General features: G+C 44.3%; 1 protein-coding gene across 4 annotated transcripts in view; it reads left to right on the top strand.

Annotated features, from left to right (window-relative positions):
* The window catches only part of zfhx3b (zinc finger homeobox 3b), a 157,556-nt gene that overhangs the window by 65,416 nt on the left and 76,164 nt on the right, over nt 1–15,976 (top strand). For 3 of the 4 annotated variants that reach the window (XM_053634739.1, XM_053634740.1, XM_053634741.1), the window contains one exon: nt 584–1,080. In XM_053634739.1, the coding sequence (XP_053490714.1) occupies nt 584–1,080 (497 nt within the window). The remainder of the gene's footprint in view (nt 1–583; nt 1,081–15,976) is intronic. The other variant, XM_053634742.1, reaches the window with a different exon arrangement.

Below are 15,976 nucleotides of genomic sequence, written 5' to 3'. Positions count from 1 at the left end.
TCTGGAGTAGAAATGCACATTTTATATTAAAATTCCTCAAACAACAGGGATATATCTGATTTACAGTAAAGCCGGCTAAGCAACTCGTGACCTCTCCTGTAATGATAGAAAAACTTTTCTTTTTTTTTTTTTTACTCTAGCTTCATCGTCTATGGAAATGATGCGCTGTGAAAGTCCAAACAAAGTTTTGCATAAATCTATATCTGTCCCTGGTCCTTGCTAGAGAAGTCAGACTTTCTTTCTTTCTCTTTCTTTTACTCTCTTATGTTGTCTCCGATGAAAGGAATGTTTTAGGTTTAAATAAATGAAGTGTGTAAATATACCATTGCACATTAGTCTCCAGGGGACTGCAAAGCAAATCCCCTTTGACAGTATGGACAAACTTGTCTGTTTGTTAAAAGGCTGAGCACTGTGTCCGTTTCCCCAGGACATCCAGGCAAACTAAAATGCGCCATTTATTACAGCTTAGGAAACTAAAAAAAAAAAATAAACAGATGAATGTGTAAGATCATGGAGCGATGCTGTATGTGTGCTAAAACAAATGATTAAAACCGATGCCTGTCTTTCTATGCTGCGCCTTCAGTAGGAGGGGACATTCCCATGGATGTACGTCTGGGCGGAGGGCAGCTGGTATCCGAGGAGCTGATGACCCTGGGTGAGAGCCTGTCGCAGACCACTGACCCATCGCTGAAGCTCTTCCAGTGCGCCGTGTGCAACCGGTTCACCACCGACAACCTTGACATGCTGGGCTTGCACATGGGCGCCGAGCGCACACTGCCTGAGGACGAGTGGAAAGCCGTGGTGGGCGACTCGCACCAGTGCAAGCTGTGCCGTTACACTACACAGCTGAAGGCCAACTTCCAGCTGCACTGCAAGACTGACAAGCATGTGCAGAAGTACCAGCTGGTGGCCCACATTAAGGAGGGCGGTAAGGGTAACGAGTGGCGCCTAAAATGCGTGGCCATCGGGAACCCAGTTCACCTCAAGTGCAACGCCTGCGACTACTACACCAACAGCCTGGAGAAGCTGCGCATGCACACTGTAAATTCGCGCCATGAGGCCAGCCTCAAGCTCTACAAGGTGAGTGATTATTCCAGTTGTGTAGCCTTGAACTAGCATTGAACTAGCAAGAATCTACCACCACTACAGTACTAACTGTACTCATGCGGTGGGTGATGCGACCATGGTGTGTTACGAAGCCTAGACAGCGCAGACAGAAACGGCAGGAGTCCTTAGAGGCAGAAGGACATGGCAGGTCAGCAGGGTGGGATGCAGGACAGAGGGTGAAATTGGCAGTAGAGAGGATGAAGAAGTGTGAAGTGAGCGAGGAGAGAGAGAAGGGTTCGGTGCTAATACTCCTCGGAGCGGGAAAGGCAGGATCGTTCTCGACAGCTGTATTGATTTTCTCCAGAGTTGGAGCTTCACCTTCTCCTCTAATCATTCCATAATAGCCAATGGATGAACACTCTCTGAACAAATGGCTATAAATCTAACAGACCTGAATCCACTTAGGCACCTATCCTGTGTGTCTGCAGCCCAGGCTCTCAGCGTGGTTAACCCAAACTGGCATCATAGCGCACAGGGACTTCTCTTTTTCCTTCCCCTCTTTATCTGTCCCTTTTCCTCACCATTCCTCACAGACTTAAACAGATCCTCGGTTACTCCCCCAAACATTCTCGGAGATATTTACATACCGTCGTTCTCAGATGCTCCCTCCGAGATCACGGCGCACTCTTCCCTCTCTCCCGTAATTTGCCTTTATTTACACAAAGGCACAAAGGGTTTTTAAGTGTTACACTCTTGGAAAGTAAATGACCGAAAACAAACATGACGTATTATCCGGTTTTATTCGTTTAACTTTTCCAAGAGCATTGCACCTTTTTTTTTTTTTTTTACCAAGTGTCACTGCACCAGAACAACCGTCACCCAAAAGCATTTGCGAAAACAGATTGTCTTTTATGGCAGGCTTTAATCAAATTAGAAAGCTGTGGTAAAACAGAATAATTTGGAATAACAGCCAACACTCCATCTGCTCTGTCAGAGAGATGCTGGTTCTTTATGAATGGGTTCCTTCCAGTCCACTGATGGCTTTATTGCAGGCTTCCTGTCTATGAGCTCTCTACAGCACAACAGCATCCAGCTCACTAACAGAGAGAAATTGTTTCTCAGCACCCCATTAAGTGTGAAGGTGTGAAATGGAGCTCGCAGGTCAGTCATAACCCTGGCCCAAGGGGATAATACTCGACGGCAGTGCTGAGAAAGCAACTTCGTTGACCATCAAAGGCAGGGCCTAGCTCACAGAACCCTCAGGACCTTTAGGAAAGGCTGTCCGATCGCCTCACCCTGTTCACGCCTGGACATGTAGTCAGGATATTGACAAATTCCTCAACAACTCAAATATGTAACATGAGCCACATGATTAGCCTGTCTTATTTTGCTCCAGGCACGATTTTTGACCTAGTGAACCAGGTTAAGCTTGACTTCAGTACCTGGCTATGCAAATTACTACTCCAACCCACTTGGTATGTTTGGAATTGGCATTAATCTTCACTCAAGGGCTCATGTAATTACGTTTTTTTTTTTTGAAGATCAGTTTAGAGGCATAGCCACATCTCTGTCTCATCTCCCTATGCGGAGCATGTCGGCAACTGAGATATGTTGAGCCCACCTCTCTTTAATTGGAGGCTTAAAGATGTTCCACACATCAAGCTCTGAGGTACTTAAAACACTTGCTTAACCCAGAGAACTCCGAGGATCCGAAAAGTAAATAGAGCAACATCCACATCATCTCGCCTGCTAATAGAGAGTTTCACAACTTAACGAGTCGTTTCAGCACTACATGACATGTAAATGCGTGTTTCTTTTTAAACGAGTACATAAGGATATCGAGGTGACACGCCACTCCGCGGCATCACAGACTTCATGTCCCATTGGCTTAATGGCGATGGCGGTAGGCACTGACGGTCCAAGCATAATGGTTCCCGGCCAGAGTGGCTGGTTTCTGTCTGTGAGGAGGGAAACTGAAACCTGATGCAAAAAAAGCGTAATATTTTTGGACTTTTTGGAGAGAACATAAATCAAGTCAGCATAAACAGGCTGTTAGATGTGGGAGATCTTTGGGACACTTCACCCAAATCAAACTGGTTTGCATTAAACAGTCCCTTTGTGTGCATGGCTCCATATAAATTGGAGCCTGTAATTACTGGAATTAAAAAGGAAGGTTTAAACTGAGGGCTAAGCTGGATGGGATAATTTGAGAGTCTGTGGTATGCAGCCCATATTAGGCCTTTCTAAAAATATGCCTCCTCCCACCACTCCACATATTGGAATGTTCTGAAAGCCCATGGAAAGCTCGGGCAAGTTGTTCTAACCACATGGACCACCATAGAGCCCGGTCCAGGGATGAGATCAGGTCGTTCCGTTTTACCTCTCTGTCAGTCTGTCTTTTTTTTTTCTTTTTTTCTTTTTACACTCGGTGAACTTTCACCTTCCCTGACTCTGTACGAGTTCCTGCTTGCTGGCGGTTTTGTAGTGGTCAGCATGATGTCATGACGGTCACTTGATAAGCACTTGCAGATGGACGCACAACAAAACGAAGGTTAATTTACAGTTTACTACAGTTTAGTCTTTAGACTTTTTCCTCACTCTTTCCAGAGCTGAGAGTGGAAGTCCACTAATGTTCCAGCCCCTCAGCCAAATCACCACAATATACACAAACCTAGAGGGGTGCCAATATGAAGAAAATATCATATCACGATACTTGAAATACAGTTCTACAATACATGAAACGTATTACAATATACCGGTTTGCTGAAAATCTGCGTTTAAGGAATGATTTTTTTAAAAAAAATGACAATACTTTGTATGTCTACAAAAATAAATTGCTTAAAATTAAAAAAAAAAAAGAGCCAAACTTGAACAATTTGTAGATAATTGTAATTGTCCTTGTTTTAATGTTGGAAAAAGATATCACGGTTCCTTGGATATCTCGGAAAAGTGTACCGTGACTTACCGTAATTTATCACGTTATCAGTATTATGTCATCATATTGTCCAGTCCTACCCAAGTCTAGGCGTATAATTAAAAAACGTTTCTTTTTATTGCCAGACTATTGAGGTCTTTTTAGAAAAAATTTTAGTCACGAGCTATTCACTGATGCGTTCATCTTCAGTAAGCACTTTACCCTGCTTGGATGGGATGCCAGTCCAGTGTATGGCACCGTGCACACATGCAATTTGGCATTTCTTTCTGGGAGATGGGAAGATATGGATATGGGAGGACATGCGAAAGTCTGCACAGACATTAGGCCCGAGCTCAGGGTCAAACCTGGGACCCTGGAGCCGTGAGGCAACAACGTGATGCCTTGTTATAAACTATTCTATATCTTAATTTGCAACCTCACAACATCAAGAATTGTCGACAACAGGAGTTCCATGATGCTGAGCATTTGTGAAGTCTCCAGTAGAGAACATTATACAGTAAAAGTGTCTTCAAGTATCTGAAGTACTCTTATATTTAAGTAAATCCACTTAAGTGGTCGAGTAATTACCAGACCAATTACTACAGCAATTAATCACAGCAATCACTAATACAACGTCTGGCTTAAATACCTTTGCATTTTTAAAATAGCTTGCGCTGTGGATGGTTGGTTCTTGCAAACAGGAGTACTGAGCGAAAACTCTTTCTGGAACTACTCCGAGGGGAACAAAAAAAAAAGTCGTAAACTCGAGAAACGTACATTTTAGTGATGTGCACTTTGTGTAAATGGTTGTGTAGATCATGTAGATGAGGGAGTTTTACTCGAGTTAGACATGAGTCTGGACTCGTCCAGACAACCTGGGTGTAGCCGGGGCGAGCTGGGGCCGGGCGTGAGCTTCCAGTCAGACCTTTCAGGGGAGCAGGAGGAGCACGGGGGTTAGCTGGCTACCTTCCTCGTCTCGGGGGCCAGTGCTATCTGCAGTAATTGAGATTGATTGGATGTTATTTTTCCTCTTGCAAATGTAGTCCATTAGCTTGGCACATGCATAATCAGTTTAGGCCGCAGTTAACTGAATGTAATCATGTTCCTCGGTGTCTGCTCGCACAAAATCCACTCCAGATGCCTCTTGGCCGTGGAAAGAGAGGAAGAAAGTGCCGTCACTATCACGTAGGGAATCTTTACCCAAGAAACCCCTCGTACACTACCTCCCCTCCTCCGGTGTCTTTTATTTATTTATTTATTTATTTATTTATATATTTTTGCCTGGTCTCGCTCTATTAAATGCACAAGGATCTACACAAACTCACATGTGCACACAAGCACACATTCAGCCACTACCGCTGGCCCAAGCTTGTGCAAATAGATCACATTCTGTCATACATCGGCTCTGCTAATACAGTCCGGCCCACCAAGTCCAGCCACAGAGTGCCGGCATTTTTTTGGACAGGCTTCCCTTTTCTTATTTTCCCCTCCAGTGCAATCCAACTGGAGCGGCTTAGCGGTGCAGAGGGGAAAACTTCAGTGCTCAATGAGAACAGAGGAAAAACACGGTAAAACAAAACAGACAGTGATGCAGGGGAAGGAATTAACCATAGCCACCACAAGGAAACACATTAACGTGGCTCTCGGTAACATCCCAACCCTCCCGTTAATCGGACTCCAGATATGTCGTCGTTTGTTTTGTTTTTTTTTAATCATCGAATGGCGTTGAAGTGGTGCATTTCTGTCGTGAGGAGAAAGAGAGAACGAAAGAGACACACCCCAACTGTACAAGCTAGCCCTCCAGACATCAGTCAGGAGTAGAGATGGAGAGAGGGCAGGGTGGGGGGGTGGAGGGGTCGGGGTGGAGGGGTGTGTGTGTGTGTAGGAGGGCAGGCGTCAGGTCTGAGAGCGATAGAATGAGGCAGAGAGACGTTTAGATGGAGATACTCTCCTAATTATCATGGCTAGCCTGTGATTGTTCAGTAATAGTGCTCAGTGGGCAAAAAAGGTTGCTCCTCTTCCAGGAAGAGCCGAGCTCTGATTTACTGGTAGTACAGCGCTAATAAAGCACTTGTGCTGTGTCCACACCGCCACCACTCAGACATCCTGCTCAAACCCCCCTCCTCCTTTCCCCCCCCCCATCACTGTTAAAGACATAGTAGTCCTACCACCTTGTACAGCACGGATGCTTTTGTTTTTCCTTGAAATGATCATATAAAAAGATTTTTCTCTCTAGAAATGTTTGCATGGATGTTATGTAGGCTTGCTCAAATGGTGTTTAAGTTCATGACAAGACCTCGACTAGCGCGACCCGTGACCCTCCACGTCACCTCTGAACCTCATCTGCCCCTTTCTGCCTGGTGGGCGCTGAACTCCAGAGTTCCAATAAGCCAAACAGAGGATGGCTTTCTCCATAAACCAGGTCCAAGGATTGGCCAGGGAGGCTTCCAGTCACAGATTGAGTGGGTGTGGATAAGCTCGGCATTGGTCGGTAGCAGAAAGGGAGGGCTCAAGGCTGCATATCTGTGGCAGTCTGGTGCAATTTCACAACTCTTTGCGGCTCCCACATTGGAAAAGGCTAGCCGGCGACCCATGGCTGCTCAGCTGCTTGGGTCCTGCTAATGGTTAGCAGTACATCTTTCCTTCTCTGTGTGTGTGTGTGTGTGTGTGTGTGTGTGTGTGTATACCAGCAGCCAACCAGGCACACTCAAGTTCTCCAGTTAAGCCATCTGTTTGGTAGGATTGCGAAAATAAGCACAAAGAGGGAAGATATTTGGAATGGGGTATACTAAGATAAAGAGGCTGACCTGTTATATATAAAGAGAGTACATTATTGTGTGTTGTGTTAATAGCTAAATTGTGTTTTGTTTACTTTGTAACTAGCCCCCCCAGCCCCCCCCGTTTTCCAGGAACGTTGCCATGGATTTTGTTATCAGCCGCATAATCAACACACTATGAAAAACTATTGTGTGTGTGTGTGTGTAGGGGTTAGGAAGTTGAACTAGGAGGCAACTGACGTAAACGCGTCTATTTTTACCGTGCATTCCCTGTGTCTGAATGAAACCGTCTCACCATTTTCTCCTCCTTGTCCTAGAAAATTAATAAACAAGACAGCTACCCGTCACATGCCACAAAACGAGGCAGCGTGGCTGGGTGGTCCCGTGCTATGCTCTACTTAAGGTTAAATATCTTTAATCCAACAAGCCTGAAAAACTAAACATTCTCCACTGCCAAATTTTCCCTCAGCCCCTTTTTTTTTCCCCCCTTGCTCTGACTCTTCTCTCTTCTGCTTCCTTTCCCCTTCCTTTCCTCTTCCATCTATCCCTCATCATGTTTTCCTCGTGACTTGCTTCGGAGTTGTTTACGTGTCGGCTAATTTATTCGCTCGACGGTAGATCTGCGTCTCATCAAACACCTTACAAAGGATAAACAGAGGAGCTAGCCTTAGTGAAAATAGAACAAACAAACAATGTTGTTTTTGTCAGTTGCCTCGTTTCACCTTCTCGTTCTGACCAGATGCTCGTCTTTTTTTTGACTTTTAACGGGGACGAATCAGTCCTGACTGACCAGTGACAAAGTACTCCCTTCTCCTTGTAATGCGTATTTGTTCTCTCTTAACTGTATGATTGCATGATTGTTTTCGTGCTCGACAAATTCCTGATAAGTGCCATGTTTAATCAGGTCTGCTGTGCTCTAGGATTTAGTGTTGCCTTTGCTCGTATTTGTCATTCAAATTTTGAAGGCAAATTAAAACAGAGGACTTGACTGAGTGGTAGAACGGAAGTCCCGGGTCACTGCCTTATTGGTTGAGAGCCGGTCACCGTGGAAACAGAGTCACCGGTTGGTTGGTAAATAATGTCCCTTTGAAGAGACAGAAAGAGAGGGAGACAGCGAGCGAGGGATGGCCGACTCACTAGCTCATTGGCGTCAATACATCAGCACCCAAGCAGACATATTAACGGTTTTTGAGTGGCCTTGGCCTCGGCGCTGTTCTCCTCATGGTGCTCAGTGAAGGGAAGAGGGGCAGAACGTATGTATAGGTGTGTGTGTGTACTGTTAGGGTTTTGGACGCACGGAAGAGTCCGGGGACTGATAAATCCAGGCCAGAAAATGAGGCTGTGGACCTCACTCACTCACTCACTCTTTCCCCTTTGGACCCCGAGGCTCGTTTTTACGAGTTCGTCACAACAGGATCGGTTTCAGGAGCTGAACGCACAGCCCATTCACATTCTTCTGGACCTGTAAAAATAAACGAACGGCAGCAGAAACTTTCCCGATCTGCTTTCTGCGTTCATGACAAAGTGTAAAGCCGAACACAAAGCAAAGAGGTTCCTGACTCCATTGGCGCATTGGCGTCGGGGTCATCTTTCAAGACCGCAGGGGTCAATGCTTTGTTTCATTAGACCCGTGCAAACATGTCAATAATAATAATATTGAAACTGCACAACGTGCAAAGACTCATAGCATAGCGACCGGGCACGTCGCGTGGGCTTGTATCTCGCAGTGCTGACACCCTGGTTAAAATCGACTCCTATCTGCTGGGTTGGATGTAAAAATGGATTCATAAACACGTCAGGTGTTGTCCTTTAGTGTGATTCAACGATTGACTCCAAATCCCGAAATATAAAACCCAATGTAGAGAGCTACGAAATGTTCAAAAAAGGAAAAATTGATGGAGTACGAAGCCGAGAGAGATTCGAGAAGCATGTACGTTCTAAGCGGAAATAAGCCTGTATGAGTTCTTCTTAAAGGTCTTTCTTAACGTTATGTATCTTCAGTTGTGATATTTGGAAATAGATATATTTAACATTTTTTTTTTTTTAAATGTCTTTGAAGAATCAGTTTAAGTAACGTTATCACCTTGGACTAATGCGTGCATAACGTAGATCCAGAAACTCAGAAGAAACCCGTGCAGATACCGTGCAGGAGAACATGTGAAACTCAGGATCAAACCAGGCACCCTGGAGCTGCGATGTAACTATGTTAATCGCTAGAATAGCTACTATGTTTAAAAATATGAATAGACTTATATTATAGCCATTCGGCGGCTCGGAATAATGCTCGGATTTGAGTTTGATACCCCTGTAGATGGATCTCGCACTACAATCAGGGGGTTTCCTGAATATCTTCTGCTCAGCAGCACCGAGCTGAAAAAGTCAAACCCAGCCTCCCCTGCTGAGACGAACGCCCAGTGAAGCGTCTTATGTACAGCCTAATTGCTGTGCGCCGGAGTCCAGGGTTAGGACTGGGAGCTGTAAATCTATCAGCATTATGGGGGCAATGATCTCGCCAGATGTAGTGTGGATTTTCATCCCTTTGTAATTAAGCAGTTCAGCCTGGGGTGTCATATGGTTTTTATTGGGGCCCCCTTTGAAAAAATAATTTCGCACCTTGTTTTCTCATCAGGCACTTTTAATCCTTATATATATAAAAAAGATAAAACGGAGAAAAGAGATTTAAAAAAAAAAAAAAAAAAAAGCAGGAAGAGAAATGTTGATTAAAAGTGCCTAAAAATGTTTAAAAAAAAAAAAACAAAAAGAAGAAGAACTATTGATTTGAAGCCGACGGAACTTTCTGGAAGTGAAGAGACACAGGCGAACAAATGTCGCAGTTCATCTCCGTGAAATTTTTACGGCGTCTCTACATTCTCACTTCTCTTCCGTCCACCTGCGTTCGACTTTATGCTTCTTAAGGTGAAGAGAGAGAGAGAGAGAGAGAGAACGAAAGAGCCGGAGAGAGGTTGAGGGACAAGCAGAGCTGTTTTTCAAGGGCAAACATTTACCGCGACTTTATAGCCCACACTTTCTCCGGCTGCGGCTCCCCGTACAGAAGTGCGAAGGAGGAAAACGCACTCTCGCACACGGTGTCATAGCTCTCGCTTCTGCTCTGATCCCCCCATGCAGCCCCTCCTGCTGATGTGGTGAACTCTGAGGTCAACCTCTTGGAGGTGCCTTTTTTTTTCTTTTTTTTTTTTATTGGTCGCAGCTGCTGAAATAAGTAGAAAAGCGTTTTCTTTTTTGTTCTGTTTTTTAAGCGGTTTCACACATTGGTGTTTTATGAAGCTTTTTTTTTTTTTTTCTTCAAACAGTCACGTTGATTTATTTAAGAACTCTGGCACTCTGGGTGCAAAGATGCGAGAGAGCGGGAGACAGCGGAGGAAGTCTTCGGTGACTTCGGCGACTGCAGCACTCCTTGACCTTTTTTTTTTTCCTCAGCATCACCACCACATTTGGCCAACACCAGGTCTTAAATTTTGATTTCGACAGCTTTGGATTCCTCATACGAACGGGGTAATCTCTGTCACTGCTTAGGAATTTCCTTAATTTATACTTGTTAGGTTGGAGTGGTTTTGTTCTGCTAATTTGAACCAGAAGGCCGGTCTGGGCTACTGTACCAGTGCAGTCTTGAGGAGGCATTATATATTTTTTTTGCCTCTCGAGTAGATTGCTAACCCTAGATCTTGTATGCAAATGATTATTCAAATTATTGTAATATTAAATTAAGCACTGAAAGTGGGGAGGGGAGGACCTTATTAACGAGTTATATGAAGCAGACTTTATTAAATTTTTGTTGATGTTGCAAGAGGAAGTGCTCTCTCTCTCTCTCTCTCTCTCTTTCTCTCTCTGTCTGTCTCTCTCTCTCTCTCTCTCTCTCTCTCTCTCTCTCTCTCTCTAAGTGTATTAATTCAGCACCGTCGGGTCCCACTGGTTCCACATCTCTATCCACACAGCACATGCAGAACCAGGCTTTTGTTCTGTCCTATTTCTGAACGGATCTCCAGTGTCCTGGCCCTTGCTTCCACAGAACAGTATCACTGATGAGTTATGAGGCCAGCTTTGGTCTCTTCAGCATCTCGCACTGCAGGAGAATATTTCCCCTCTCTCTTTCAACAGGGATCTTGTTTCCCAGCTCGTGATATAATGACTGGATTGCTAGAGAGTACAGTTCTTTCTGTAAATATGAAATGTACAGGCTTATCCTCTTGTTATTTCGATTTGCTCCCTTTTTTTTGTTTTGTTTTGTTTTACTACCCATGTAATCATTGGACATTTGGAGTGCCGTGATGTAAGTTTTTACACTCACGGGATAATAAATGAAAGGACGGAGCTATAAGTGTTATAGGAACGAAAGGAGCCGGTTTATTTATTTTTTTTTTAGACTCCGAGTACCATAAAGGCTTCTTATGCGTTTATTTCCCGCCGTTTTAAGAAAAACGTCGTTCTCTTTTATCAGTTGAACGAAAGTGTAGATTTTGGGGGTGGAAAACCAAATTGACCGGTGTGTTTTATTCGTTTTAGTACCAAGCGTGACGAACGTGATGCAAGCGGTTTAAAATCCACCTGATTAGCCCTTCGACTTCCCAGATATCTGATAAAGTTGCGGTTTTCTATCGAGAGGGACTTGCTCTCAGTCCTTGGAAGTGTGTCAAGTGCTTTCGAAGCTTGAAAATCCTCCTTGGCCTACTTGCGGCAGAGAATTCCCAATATTCAACTTAACTTTTAAATCATTAAACACGATGAAGCCATCTCCACAAAGTCGGGGCTTTATGTACGAAAGTCAAATGCCATCTGCCGTCTCCTATCAGAGGCAACAGCCATCAGAGTGGGGTTACGAAGGCAGAACAGGAAAAGCCATTAACTGCCAATCACTGCATCGATCGACAAGCCAGAGCACCACTACCATCAACCGCCACCCCCCCCCAATCCGCACTCCCACAACCCCCCAACCCCCGTTACTCCCTTATGCATGTTAACTTCCTTACATACTCCTTTATTAGGATTTGCCTGGTGATGTCAGTGAGAGAGGGTATAAGCCTGAGATTAGGTTACTTCTTGAACTGGGATTTTTTTAATTATAGATGGTCATCCTCGAACTGTCCTGTCTTAAATCCTTCTACTTGTACTATACCGAAAAAGTCGTTCTCTTTAAAACATTTTCAATAAACTTTCAGAAAACAAGCACACTTGCATGGCCCATGTACACACCACTTAAACAATTACTAGATCACCACTGCTCTTCTTTTCTATTCCAAGTTTTGGAAGGTGTTTTTTTATTTCTTTTTTTTTTCTTTTTGGGCCTCCACATCAGATAAAAAAGGGAAAACTAATAGAGTTGGTGAAGGACAAAAGAAAAAGATCATGATTGATTTTTTTTTTCCCTACTCGCACTCCCCCCCCCCCCCCCCCGAATTTCAACTGCATCATTAGGAGTGAGGGGTCATTAAAAGAATATATACCTACTTCCTGGCTTAATAGAGATGCTGTATATCGGAACAAGATCAGGAGCGGAGGTCAGGGCTGGGGGGAGCAATTAAAGACGATAGATCTGCCTGAGGCCGGTTGTCCCATTGTGCATGCTTCAGATGGGTATAGGTAGGTGGGCAGAGAGGTAGCAGAAGGTGATGCATCTTGAATGCTGGCTTCTTATTAATTTATTGACCAATAGTCCAGCACTTATGACAGTACACAAACCTGGAATGCGCTTCGAGATATAGCAGGTTGTGTAATTTGCTGTGGTTAACACACCTGTCGGGTGGTTGGGGTCTTGAGGCTTTTTTTTTGTTTATGACCATTTTCATTATTCTGGGATGAGGGATACTTTGAGGCCCACTCGACATGACCATGTTAAAAAGGGAAGCGGAGATGCCGTGATAAATGTGACCTGCGGCCTTTTACTCCCAAGCCCCGATGCCATGGTGGCCTCATCGACTGGTTGGGGGGAGATAGGGAGGAGTAGAGAGAGCCATAGAGGGAGAGAGAGAGAGAGAAAAAAAGACGGACAAAGATACAAACCAGACCAGGCATTCATCCCTCCTCCAATATCTCTTGTCCAACTCGTAAATATTTGTGTGGCTGATTTATAAACAGCTCCGACCTAAGCCGAGATCAAAGCGAACTATATTGGTTATAGAAGATCTTCTCGGCGCATTTCCCTACATGTTGCGCTTATGCCTATTAAAGACAAGGCCATATATTACTAGCCATATTGGCAGAGTGTTTCAGCTGTGGCGGTGCGTCTCTTAGGCAATAGAGGAACAACTCGGATAGCTTAAACACTGAGCACTTATGTGCAGTTATGTAAAGGCTTCCGGACTTTCTGAGGTGACTAGCAGAATGCAGATGGCTGCAGGTCCCGTGATATTTTGTATGGCTCTGATATGGAGAATCAGGAGCCAGCAAGTCGCATGCCAGGAAGATATCGGACAGCTGCACAGAACCCAGGCTAGGAATGGGGGGTCTCGGGAAATGAAGACGCACATTGAATTAGGAAATCGAGTGTTTGAGTCTCTGTCAGTTGTCCTGGGTATAGTCTAAGTACAAAAGACCAGGCTGGCAGATGCAGGGGATCCACCGAAATTGCTGATCCATGTTGGAAATCCAGCACTATAGGGAAGCAGAAAGAAAAAGAACCATTCTCCTAGAGATAGCCCATTGCTTTTGTCCTACAAAAAGCTGAATAAACAAGGGATCCATCACTTGTGATCAGTGTGACAGAACTGGGAGATCTGGTGCTAAAGAGCTCGTCCTACCTCGGTTAACTTATAAACCCGTGTACTTAAAGGATTACCTTGTCTCTTTGTCTATAGTGCTGCAAAGTCTGGGCTTGTGTTCATTAGCAGTACGTTGCGTTCAATACTTATAGCATAGTGGTGGCAGTGTGTGGTGTTGCTGCCTCACAGCTCCAGGGTCCACGGTTCAATCCTGAGATCAGCTGACACTTTTGGAGTTTCCACTGGGCTGTCCAGTTTCCTCCCTCCTTCCAAAAACTCGAAATTGCCCCTCGAGTTGTGAATGAATGAATCTGGTGTCCCATAAAGGGGGTATTCTCACCTCATATCCAGTGCTCCCAGGATAGCTCAGAACCTGTAACACAGTGACAAATTAGTTCTTTGACAGAAGAACCCTTCCGAGGCGACATCAGAACCCAAACGGACGCTTTCCAAGCGCTCTTGAATCTAGGTGAATTTTTGTAATTTGCCTCTGGCCATAAGCATCAAGGTGAGAGGATTTCTGTCAGGTCGGGTCAGCAGGTGAGCGACTCTCGGCGGGTAGAGGAGGGCAGAGCAGTTTGTTATGTACCCGCTTCAAAGCCAAACGCCACCAGTTCCACCCTCCCCATCAGAGATCTGACGTGGAGCAAGGCAGCCACAGCTTTGGTCTGGCAAGGGGTTACTGAATTATTACTGATGCTTTCGGGGTAACTGTCTGACCATAGGTCTGGAGAGTATTAATCATTTATTTGATTGTCTGCATGTGCTGATTAATCAATTTGAGGGAGATCTGCAGGATTAACTACCCTATTATTCCCTTATAAGAACAGATAAGAGATAAGGCTTTAAAATATCATGTTCCATTCATCATTTATTTTTAGTCCCCTGCTGATGAGGGTGAAATAAAAACTGTGGAAGCTAAAGGGAATGGGTCGAGGCAGAATTGGGAAAGAGAGGAGGAGAATGGAGGAAGAAAAAAAAAAAAAAGAGAGCGCTTTGGCTTTAGATCTTTAAACCAGGATGAGGCAGAACATTTAAGAGTACTTTAGAGAAGGTGCAGCATTGAGAGATCATGATCAGGCTTTTGATTTGCTGAAACGATAAGGAACAAGCACAGACTGAACAAGTGGAGACAACAGGAAGTGGGGGTAGGGACTCGGCTGAGAGCTGAGAGAGCGTTAGAGGTGACATCAGTAGATTCTTCTCTTTAGTCCCTTCTCAGGTGAGTGAGTTTTTACCTGCTTGCGGCTCTGCATGATCGAACAATGGTACTCGGTAGTTCCCGGGTGCCACACCCTTGCCAGCTCGACTCTATAAATTCTCTATCCGCTGTCTGGTTAATGTGTTATGTCATGCGGTAATTCCTTTGATTCCGACATACCTCCGTTTGTAAATACATCCAGCTCTCAAAGAGCTGTGGTTACTTTTACAAGCATGGCGCCCCCGGCACTTGGAGAATGCAGGGTCGAGAGAGACAGAGAGAGAGAGAGAGAGAGAGAGAGAGAACGCCAGACAGACAGACAGAGAGGGCAAGAGGAAAAAGCAGGAGAGAGGAAAGCAAGAGCTGGTTACAAACATTACATACTCATCCTGTGGTTTCTGTGCCAAACCTTTAGCCTCCCACAAAACTCTGAGCCGAATGAGGAGTGCTAGAAGCACACACTGGCCCAGTTATGTCGGCACATTCTACTTATTCCTACACGTTCCTGTCTGTGAATTTCCTAGGGTTGTCAAATTGCATTCACATCAACGCAATGCAGTTTGGTTTCGAATTCTTAAGAAAAAAGTCTAGAATTGTAATGTGTTCAAATGTTAATTGGTGCTGTATACCGGAATAAGGAATAAAACACTTGTTGTTACAGGACAATAATCCACCACGAGGACATGTGATGCTGTTCTATACCTCTCACACCACAGCAATTTCCCTGTGATTTGATTTTTTTTTTTTTTTTTTAATGTTGCTTATTAGCCTTTTATAGTTGCAAATCGTCCGTAATCACTTACATTATAGCTCGCACTTACATAAACAGTCTCACCAGCCTCACTTTCTTGAAGTCAATTAGACAAAAGAATTATTTTCCCACGGTGAAAAACGTACTGTTCCAAAGCACTGACACTGGAGACTCCTTCCATAAGCGTTAAATAAGCATCTCCATACATGAAGCTTCGTTACATCAATAATGATATGGTTTACTTCTTTTCTTTTTCTCTTTTTCTTTTTTTTTTGGAGCCTTCACCTTCTGACCAGTCAGCAACGCACCGGCTCTGAGGTTGCCCTCGTGCAGACACTAGTTAGGGAAGAAGAGAAAAAGACTGCATAAATCATGGGAAAATGGTAAATGTGTTGCTTTGATCAGTAAAGAAAATCAATGCAGGCACAGTATCATAACATACTAGGCAGAATTGTTTCAATCGTTTTTTATGTGTTTATTGTTTGACGTACTAGTCATTTTTATTTTTTTAGTCATATATAAATGTTCTCTTTTTTGCCGATAGCTAGCTGGATTTTAAGCAATCTTGGATTT

This window comes from Ictalurus furcatus, chromosome 10, assembly GCF_023375685.1.
Source record: "Ictalurus furcatus strain D&B chromosome 10, Billie_1.0, whole genome shotgun sequence".
NCBI classification, from domain to species: domain Eukaryota; kingdom Metazoa; phylum Chordata; class Actinopteri; order Siluriformes; family Ictaluridae; genus Ictalurus; species Ictalurus furcatus.
Note: the sequence above shows the minus strand (reverse complement) of the source record. Positions and strands in the feature narration are given on the sequence as shown.